At 33.3% G+C, this 11,172-nt stretch overlaps 1 protein-coding gene across 1 annotated transcript in view; it reads right to left on the bottom strand.

Moving 5' to 3' along the window:
• Nucleotides 1-9,341, bottom strand: part of LOC122808189 (antigen WC1.1-like) — a 997,107-nt gene extending 987,766 nt beyond the window's left edge. Inside the window, exon 1 of the mRNA XM_044079157.1 lies at nucleotides 9,227-9,341. Within this exon, the coding sequence (XP_043935092.1) occupies nucleotides 9,227-9,341 (115 nt within the window). The remainder of the gene's footprint in view (nucleotides 1-9,226) is intronic.
• Nucleotides 9,342-11,172: the final 1,831 nt, after the last annotated feature.

Here is an 11,172-nt window from a genome sequence, read left to right as displayed (position 1 = left end):
GCTTATGAAAATGAAACATCATGAACTAAGGTTGATATATTTCCAGCCATGTAGTATATTGCCTTGTATAAAATCACAGACTTAATAATTTGGTTAAATAAGATGTACCATTAAAGTATATTTGGGCTATATATTATTATGACAGCTACTAGGTAGGGCAGGACCAGCTCAAATGTCACACTGATGGGGGAAGGGATGTGAATTTAACATGCGTACCAATAACACTTTGTTTTACAGCACAGTAAACCACTCCCATGCCTGGTAAAAAGTATATATGTATATATTTAGAAAGCTTGTGAGGAAATTATTACTCTATTTTTGTTTTACTTGGATCGCTTGTCTGTGTACTTAATAAAGGATTTTCGACTGGAAACAGACTGCCTGCCTTGCTTGGATTACTTTCAAATACTTAGCAATACTGCAGAATTATATATTTTCTAATATTACTTTTTGACTTGATAAGTTTATGTTCGCTACTTCTACTACTATTGTCTGATCTGATTAATAAACAGTGATTAACTAGAAACATTTTTATTTAATTCAAGCAGCTGCAAGCAAGTCCTTTTTTTTTTTTTTGTGGTAATTTGTTAATAGTTTGTCTCCTTTAACTAATGTTGAAGACTAGCAGAGCCTTTTAAAATAAGTTTACTTGCCATTCCTTCAGGAAAGATACCTTCCACATCAGGCAATATCTCTGATGGGGGATGGGTAGGCCTACACAACACCATGTCTTGACTGTTGTTATGGTGACTGTCCATGTGCTTAGCTCCATGACAGCCATTGATATTCTTTGGGGCTGATCATGGTCAGTTTAGCAGTCAAGTTTCTCTCTGACTTTAAGGAGTTCTATTTCTTGAAAGATACAGTTTTCAACTGTGTTTGACATTCCTCATTGTCATCCTTGGAGAAGATGTTAAATCGAGGCTCCATTTGCCTGAGGTGTTGATAGCTCATGTGGATGTAAAAGATCTCATGGCACTTATTGAATACAGTAGGGGTGGTTGCCTTATTAGCTTTATATTCATTTCATATAATGAAAACTTTAAATCAATTACTTACTCTCTCTTTACTGCAAAACTTATTGATAAGATATCAACTTAATTAAGCATTCCTATTAATTTCATTCTTTCTCTTTAATACTTACCCTGTATTGCCCTATACTTTTTTACAGAACCATCTTTATATTTCACATAAAATATATTTTTTTATCTCAACAAATCACTTCCATTTTTTGTTATATAACAAATTATTACATTTTTCTACAGCACCCATATTGTCACGTACAGTACTTTATTCCATTTATCAATCACATTTCTTGCTTTATCATGCTCCTATATAATATCATATTCATATTTAGGCATTCAAATCTTTCCCATCTATATTTATTTTTGAACTTTTCCAAAAAATATTTATCCCTATTGCAGTCAAAAACTATGTTGCTGTATTTCTTCATGATAGTCAACACATTTTTTCCTCCATCACTTAATATTTTATTATCCCTTTCACTGGGAATTTGTCTATTAAAATGTTCCACAAAAAAAACTATGCCGCATAAAAATGTTCAAACTTTATGTTGTATGTCCTTTGTTGTCTTGTTTAATCTTTAAATTTCTTCCATAGATGCACCAGAAATATTTTCCAAAGTCATATTATGCCATTATTTTATTTTCTCACCACTTCACTTTAAACTTATATAATTTCATTTTATTCTCATATTCTTCTTCTTCCATGCTGTCCTTTTTTCTTTTCCTTTTTTTCCTTCCCCTTCCCATACACTTTTATAGTTTTCATATAACATCTTGCCTATCATTTCCTTCAGTCTTTCTTTTACCTTTCTCATTTCCCAAAATAAATACATAAATGATAAATGCACCACTGGATTTTTTTAAATACAAACCACATTCTTCTTTTATATTATAAATTATCATTCTTCTCACTGGGTTCAGCCTTCAATCTTCAATGAAGCTAAAAAATCTCTAATAACTCTATTTTTGATTTGAGTGAAAAAAACATATACATTCCCCTACATATGCTATTTTTCTAGTATATAGGTATTCAGCATATGTGTTGTTTTCTGAAGTGATTAATACAAACATGAACATAAATATATATATTTTTTATTTTTACATCATTTCATCACCACCACACTTCTTATATAATGTCTAATGCTATTCAAATTTAAAGCTAATGTTCCTATTGCACCCCTTTCCTTTTTTGTGTTTTATTTCCAGATCTTGTTCTTCTTTTCCTTCTTCAATGACTCCGTCAATTGAGTTTCACTATCTTGTTCTTCTCCTGTCTCTATTTCACCCTCTTCTTCCTCTTTGCATTTTAAAATGACTGATGTGTTCTGTTCCTGTATATTAATCACCTATTTTTGAACTGATATTTCTTATCTAACTACCTCTTTCTTGTTTAACCATTCTTTAATATCCCCTTCCCCAATACCAACTTCTCTTTCAGTAGCTTCTATAGTAATATTTTCTACTGTTTGTCTTTCTTCTGATCTTCATCTGATCTTTTTTTTAATATAGGAGAGTCAAACCAGAAGAATCCAAAATCTTTATAGTTTCCATAAACATACTTACATTTTTTTTTGTTATATGCTCCCTCGCCACACCTTTGTTTGTTAAATTCTTTTACTAAATGATTCTCATCCCAGCACAAATAATATGCTTTAGGTTGGCTCTAGTACCTGCCAAATTCTCTTTTATGCTTCATAATTATTTTATTGAAACATTATTGAATTTTCCCATCCTCAACATCCATTGTTACCCACATTTCTCAACCGCCAGTCTATACATTATTTTATCACATACGTTTACATTTCATGTACTTTAGTACATAGTGAAAACAAAGTTTTAATCCATGATCATATATTGAAGTCAAAATTTTACATTTATTTCCTTTCTTAGTTATAGCCCCAAGCTCTAAAATTACCAGTTTTTCCATGCTGCCACTGCTTTTCTTTTCTTTTTTTTGCTTTTTGTTTTGTTCCAGTAACAACTTTTCCAAGAAGTTTAAGCTTTCAAATTAATGTCAAACTTAGTGGCAAAATTATACTGTCCATAATGTTGTAACTGTTCACACTGCCATTGTTTTTTACTTTGTATTCTTACCACTATTCATCTTCTCTGCAGCTGTTGGGAAACTGCTAATCATTATCCCTTCTCAGTTACATCTTTCATTCTTCCTTGCCATGCTGCATCTGAATGATTTCTCCTCCCTTGTAGAAAAAATACTGTTACAGAGTTAAATCCTTAAAAACTGGCTATTCCGCTAGCCAAGAATACTCCCCATCACTGTTTCTTTTGTCTTACTAACTTCAACAGTTAACCTTTTATATTTATTGTTCTTTCTTTCACTATCAGTTATTCTGGCCAACACAGTTCTGTGATCATAAATCTCAGCGATATCCATACCTCCTGCTGTCTTTTCCATTCAATTAGAATACATTACATAATCTTTCTCTTTTTTAAATGCCTCTCTTTAATAAGTCCATTTCCTTTTTTTTCCTACCTGTAGGTCTGCACATTTTATAACTTCCTTTAGTACATTTACATCCTTTGTTACTTTCTTCTTCTTGTTCCTTAAATTACAGTTAGTGATTCCTATCATAATAATAAACATATTAAACAAAATATATTTTAAGATCTCAAATATATTTTACCTGTGTGCTATGTTTGTGTATGCATACATCGCAAATGACTTTAGACACTGTTCTCCTTTTCTTATATTACACATCACCATCCTTCATTTCTTATCCAAATCACTATACTTGCACATTTTTCATTTCCTACAGACCACATAATCTTGTTTCATTACAAGGAATCAAATATATCCTTTTTTCTTTGCTAACATGTCTTTCATCTAATAAACAAATAATTTCTGCTTTTATCTTCTTGCACCATTCATTTCTCATTAGCACCCAGATGTAGTTTCTAATACTATATACATTAAGACTTAGTATCATTGCAGCATCCATTTCATTAGCACCCTGATGTAGTTTCTAATACTATTCACATTAATACTTAGTATCATTACATCATCTATTTCATTAGCTCCCTGATGTAGTTTCTAATACTATTCACATTAATACTTAGTATCATTACATCATCCATTTCTTTAGCATCCTGATGTAGTTTGTAAAACTATTCACATTAATACTTAGTATCATTAGATCATCCATTTCATTAGCACCCTGATGTAGTTTCTAATACTATTCAAATTAATACTTAGTATCATTACATCATCCATTTCATTAGCACCCTGATGTAGTTTCTAATACTATTCACATGAATACTTAGTATCATTACATCCTCCATTTCATTAGCACCCTGATGTAGTTTCTAATACTATTCACATTAATACTTAGTAACATTACATCATCCATTTCATTAGCACCCTGCTACAGTTTCTAATACTATTCACATTAATACTTAGTATCATTGCATCATCTATTTCATTAGCACCCTGATGTAGTTTATAATACTTCTTCTTCTTCTTTCAGCTCAGAGAACATCTTGCTGTGAGGTGGGAATTCTAACCACTGCACCACTGTGGCTGCCCCATGTAGATTCTAATACTATTTGATGCAGTTTCTAATACTATTCACATTAATACTTAGTATCATTACATCATCCATTTCATTAGCAACCTGATGCAGTTTCTAATACTATTCACATTAATACTTAGCATCATTACATCATCCATTTCATTAGCACGTTGATGTAGTTTCTAATACTAATCACATTAAAACTTAGTGTCATTACAACATCCATTTCATTAGCACCCTGATGTAGTTTCTAATACTATTCACATTAAGACTTAGTATCATTACATCATCGATTTCATTAGCTCCCTGATGTAGTTTCTAATACTATTCACATTAATACTTAGTAACATTACATCATCCATTTCATTAGCACCCTGCTACAGTTTCTAATACTATTCACATTAATACTTAGTATCATTGCATCATCCATTTCATTAGCACCCTGATGTAGTTTATAATACTTCTTCTTCTTCTTTCAGCTTTTCTCGGTTAGGGGTCATCACAGCAGATCACCTGTCCGCTCATGATTGGCAGTGGAGTTTTACGGTGTCGAGTTGCCAGCCTGGTGCCCAACCTTCAACAGAAGGCATACACATGCACAAACTCACACCTAGGGCCAATTTAGAGTCTCCATTCCACCTACAGCATGTCTTTGGGATGTGGGAGAAAATTGGAGCACTCGGAGGAAACGCACATGGCCACAGGGAGGACATGCAGACTCCACACAGAAGGCACCGCAACCAGGGATCGAACCAGAGAACATCTTGCTGTGAGGTGGGAATGCTAACCACTGCACCACTGTGGCTGCTCCATGTAGATTCTAATACTATTCACATTAATACTTAGTATCATTACATCATCCATTTCAATAGCACCCTGATGCAGTTTCTAATACTATTCACATTAATACTTAGTATCATTGCATCATCCATTTCTTAGCACCCTGATATAGTTTCTAATACTATTCACATTAATACTTAGCATCATTACATCATCCATTTCATTAGCACCCTGATGCAGTTTCTAATACTATTCACATTAATACTTAGTATCATTACATCGTCCATTTCATTAGCACCCTGATGAAGTTTCTAATACTATTCACATTAATACTTAGTATCATTACATCATCCATTTGATTAGCACCCTGATGCAATTTCTAATACTAATCACATTAATACTTAGTATCATTGCATCATCCATTTCATTAGCACCCTGATGCAATTTCTAATACTAATCACATTAATACTTAGTATCATTGCATCATCCATTTCATTAGTACCCTGATGCAATTTCTAATACTAATCACATTAATACTTAGTATCATTGCATCATCCATTTCATTAGCACCCTGATATAGTTTCTAATACTATTCACATGAATACTTAGTGTCATTACATCCTCCATTTCATTAGTACCCTGATGTAGATTCTAATACCATTCACATTAATACTTAGTATCATTACATCATCCATTTCATTAGCACCCTGATATAGTTTCTAATAATATTCACATTAATACTTAGTATCATTACATCCTCCATTTCATTAGCACCCTGATTTAATTTCTAATACTATTCACATTAATACTTAGTATCATTGCATCATCCATTTCATTAGCACCCTGATATAGTTTCTAATACTTCTTCTTTTTCTTTCAGCTTTTCTCAGTTAGGGGTCACCACAGCAGATCACCTGTCCACTCATGATTGGCAGTCGAGTTTTACGGTGTCGAGTTGCCAGCCTGGTGCCCAACCTTCCACAGAAGGCATACACATGCACACACTCACACCTAGGGCCAATTTATCCTACAGCATGTCTTTGGGATGTGGGAGGAAATCGGGGCACTCAGAGGAAACCCATGCGACCACAGGGAGGACATGCAGACTCCACAGAGAAGGCACCCCAGCCGGGGATTGAACTAGAGAACCTCTTGCCGTGAGGTGGCAACGCTAACCGCTGCACCACCATGGCTGCTCCATTTAGTTTCGAATACTATTCACAGTAATACTTAGTATCATTACATCATCCATTTTATTAGCACCCTGATGTAGTTTCTAATACTATTCACATTAATACTTAGTATCTTTACATCATCCATTTCATTAGCACCCTGATGTAGTTTCTAATACGATTCACATTAATACTTAGTATTGTTGTATCATCCATTTCATTAGCACTCTGATGTCATTTCTAATACTATTCAAATTAATGCTTAGTATCATTGCATCATCCATTTCATTAGCACCCTGATGTAGTTTCTAATACTATTCACATTAATACTTAGTATCATTACATCATCCATTTCATTAGCACCCTGATGTAGTTTCTAATATTATTCACTTTAACACTTAGTATCGTTACATCATCCATTTGATTAGCACCCTGATGCAGTTTCTAATACTATTCATGTTAATGCTTGGTATCATTGCATCATCCATTTCTTCAGCACCCTGATGTAGTTTCTATTACTATTCACATTAATACTTAGTATCATTACATCATCCATTTCATTAGCACCCTGATGTAGTTTCTAATACTATTCACATTAATACTTAGTATCATTACATCATCCATTTCATTAGCACCCTGATGTAGTTTCTAATACTATTCACATTAATACTTAGTATCATTACATCATCCATTTCATTAGCACCCTGATGTAGTTTCTAATACTATTCACATTAATACTTAGTATCATTACATCATCCATTTCATTATCACCCTGATGTAGTTTCTAATACTATTCACATTAATACTTAGTATAATTTCATCATCCATTTCATTAGCACCCTGATGTAGTTTCTAATACTATTCACATTAATACTTACTATCATTGCATCATTCATTTCATTAGCACCCTAATGTAGTTTCTGATACTATTCACATTAATACTTAGTATCATTACATCATCCATTTCATTAGCACCCTGATGTGGTTTGTAATACTATTCACATTAATACTTAGTATCATTACATCATCCATTTCATTAGCACCCTAATGTAGTTTCGGATACTATTCACATTAATACTTAGTATCATTACATCATCCATTTCATTAGTACCCTGATGTAGTTTCTAATACTATTCACATTAATACTTAGTATCATTACATCATCCATTTCATTAGCACCCTGATGTAGTTTCTAATAGTATTCACATTAATACTTAGTATCATTACATCATCCATTTCATTAGCACCCTGATGAAGTTTGTAATACTATTTATATTAATACTTAGTATCATTACATCATCCATTTCATTACCACCCTGATGAAGTTTGTAATACTATTTATATTAATACTTAGTATCATTACATCATCCATTTCATTAGCACCCTGATGAAGTTTGTAATACTATTTATATTAATACTTAGTATCATTACATCATCCATTTCATTAGCACCATGATGTGGTTTCTAATACTATTTATATTAATACTTAGTATCATTACATCATCCATTTCATTAGCACCCTGATGTAGTTTCTAATACTATTTATATTAATACTTAGTATCATTACATCATCCATTCCCTTTCTTTTCTTCCTTTTCCAACATTTATTTTTCATGTCCTTCTTCCCACCCTTCATTCTATTGACTTTTCATTGTTTTGTTCAAGCTCATCTCCTGTAACAACACCCCCTCCTCTCCTTTCTCAATTACCAACAATGTATGCCTGTTCTTTCCATAAAAACAGCATTTTCTCCCAATTTTGAACTCCATTTCTTCTCAACTTATTGTATGTTCTTTTTCCATGCTTTCTTCTATATAATTATAAAGCTCATCCTCTTTGCTATTATTTTCAGTATTTTCTTCAGATATTCATTTGTGCTGTAACAAAGGTCAGTCAAACAAAATGCCCCTGGGCATTTCATTTACTGCACTTTGGTTCACAGTTTTTAGATCTTATGACCCCACTGCATGAATCTTCTACTAAGATGCCTTTCATCTCCACAGATAAAAAGAACTTTGGGGTCCCCAATACCCCACATTTCCCCTCTTTCTATTAACATTTATTACATTTTGAACATGTTGCTGCATCATTCCTTCTATCACATTTAATGGCTGCCCCAGGACTTCACATCCCCCCTTTCTATTGACATTTATTGCATTTTGAACATGCTGTTTCATCATTTTTCTATCACATTTAATGTTAATAACACTTCCCACCCCACAATCTACATGTATCTTTATTCAAATACCTTCTTTATATCATACATTTCTTTACAAACAGATAAGAAAAATACTTCATTTCAACATCATTCCCAGGAGTTCTGGATTCTACATGCATTTTCCTTGTAAGTTGAAGTCCAAAATTAAAAAAGAAAAGATATGCAGTCCTTCTGTGTTGCAGTTTCTTGATTTCTTACCTCAAACAGGATTTTTAATAATAAACCAAATGTTTCAAACATGACTTCACAGAAGTCTTCAGTGCCGAAATCTATTAATACTCATATCTTATATCATTTAAATCTTACAACAGGTTTCTTATTTGTAAATTTGTCACTTACAGCCTATTGCTCCATACCTCTTTCTATTTGCACAACTGCTTGACTTCCTATTCTTACACCACACACACATCTGACTGTTTTTCATATCCGGTTGCTGATGTGAACCTTTAAAATGAGTTATTCTACTAGACAAACACATACCAGTTTTTTGTGCTAATTTACCTCCAACATCCACTGCTTTTCCTCTTGAAACTGTAATTTCTTCTGCTTCTGTAGTGCAATCAACTGCTTCGCTCCAGCTTGGTTCTGTTCCATTTTCTAGTTCACTTTGCTCCATTAAATTTAGTAAATCTTGTATTGGTAATCCTCTTCCTTATAACTGTTACAATAATTTCTTAAGTTCCAATAGTTTCAGTTACCCATTGATCTGCTTTCTCCAAAACACACTGATCCAGCCCTCATGGCACCCTCTCTTGGATTTCTCACAACCAAGTCACCAGCAGCCTTCTGATTCCACCTAGTGGTTGAAATGGAACAACAGCAAGAAGAAAGAGTTTAGGAAGTTCTCCAGGGTCATTACTAAATTTCTCTTAGTTAGTTGAAGTACCACATCAGTTCTTCCATGAAAAGAGGCTATTGTCCTAGTAGGACTAACCCAGTTACCAAAGTGCAAATAAATAAAAATGAATAAATAACCTCATTTTAAATTTTACAGAATATGGTACAATTACTATTCAAGTTACTTTAATCCTATTTCTGTCAGCTATATCGCTTAAGACATATAGATGGCAAGCATAGATCTTGAACTGGCTTTTGCCAGTGAGGTAAAAGAGCATATGCTGGGTGAGGGCTGAATAACTCCCCATTTCTTGCTGAGGGGTGGCAGATCCCAGAAATTTAATGAGCTGCTTCCTGTTCCCATGGTGCAGGGTTTGATCTTTCTAATTTCATTTGCTTACTGAGTGGTCCTGAGGAAGCCATTTATAATGGTGTTCCTGGGTTGCCCCAAATCCTCTTTATCACATATTCAAGGAATTATTCAAGAGAATTTTATTATTTATGTTACACTAGATTTCGGTTGGAGTTTTCACATAGGTAATCTTGACTTTAAGACTGTGTTCCTAAAATGAGTCAAATTTTTATCATACTAAAGTTTGGGGACATATATAAGAAACACGGATTTCATTGTTTTTCCATATAAATACTACTGGGCTATGCAAGAATTTCATCTTATATATTTATTTATTTATTTGTATTTATTATTTATGTATTTATTTTGAATTATTTAGAAAAGAAAGATGGTTTCATTTGGTTTCTTTCTGGGTTACAGATGGATTGCAATAATGACAATGATCTGCTATTTAATTATCTTAACTTTTTACTTTAGCAGGTTGCACTTGGGTTATTTCAGGGACATGAACATCCATATCACTCAGTCACTTTAATAGGGGTTTGTACTATTCTGTAGGAGTTGGCATAATGATTAAGGTGTTTACCTCACAGAGAAATGGTACAGGGTTAGATTCGCACTAAGAGCAAACTGGCTAGGGTTAAAATGGCCCACAGAGGCAGTTAGCCTTGCTCTGAGCTATGATGATTTTTGTATTTGCTAGTCAGAGAAGGGGAAGGAACACAATGAAAATCCCATCATGCTGCACCGAAAGGCAAGCTTTTTATTGGTTGTAAATGGATAGCTGTTTTCTTATCAGACATTAATTGGTCAAATGTATATTAGATTGCCACTGTTAGTATTTTTTCTCCAAGTTTTACACTTCACCTCCCTTTGTATTCCTTTAGCTGTTCCGAATTAACAGTATAATTCCTGTAAGGGCATTGTCAAGCAAAATTTATTAGTTATTGCTTTTGTGATTTTAATGCTTACAGCTTGAGTTTGTTGCCAGATTTGTTATGTTCCTTTGCTAGTTGTAGCATTCTGGAGCTTTCTGATATGAGCACATCAACCAGTTATGTACCCCGGTGCTTACATTGGCACCAGTAGGAAAAAAAGGTTTTTAATAACTTAGAGTAGTCATTCTTTCCTTGTACTTGAACATATGCGGTTCCAAAAAATACACAGAAAGGTGTTTATAACAGATTGTTAACAATGGGCAAACCAAAGATAAGCTATTATTTACTGAGCACCATTTGGTTACATAGTGAAACTAGAC

This window comes from Protopterus annectens, chromosome 8.part0 (assembly GCF_019279795.1).
Source record: "Protopterus annectens isolate FY-2018-M chromosome 8.part0, PAN1.0, whole genome shotgun sequence".
Classification (NCBI taxonomy): domain Eukaryota; kingdom Metazoa; phylum Chordata; order Ceratodontiformes; family Protopteridae; genus Protopterus; species Protopterus annectens.
Note: the sequence above shows the minus strand (reverse complement) of the source record. Positions and strands in the feature narration are given on the sequence as shown.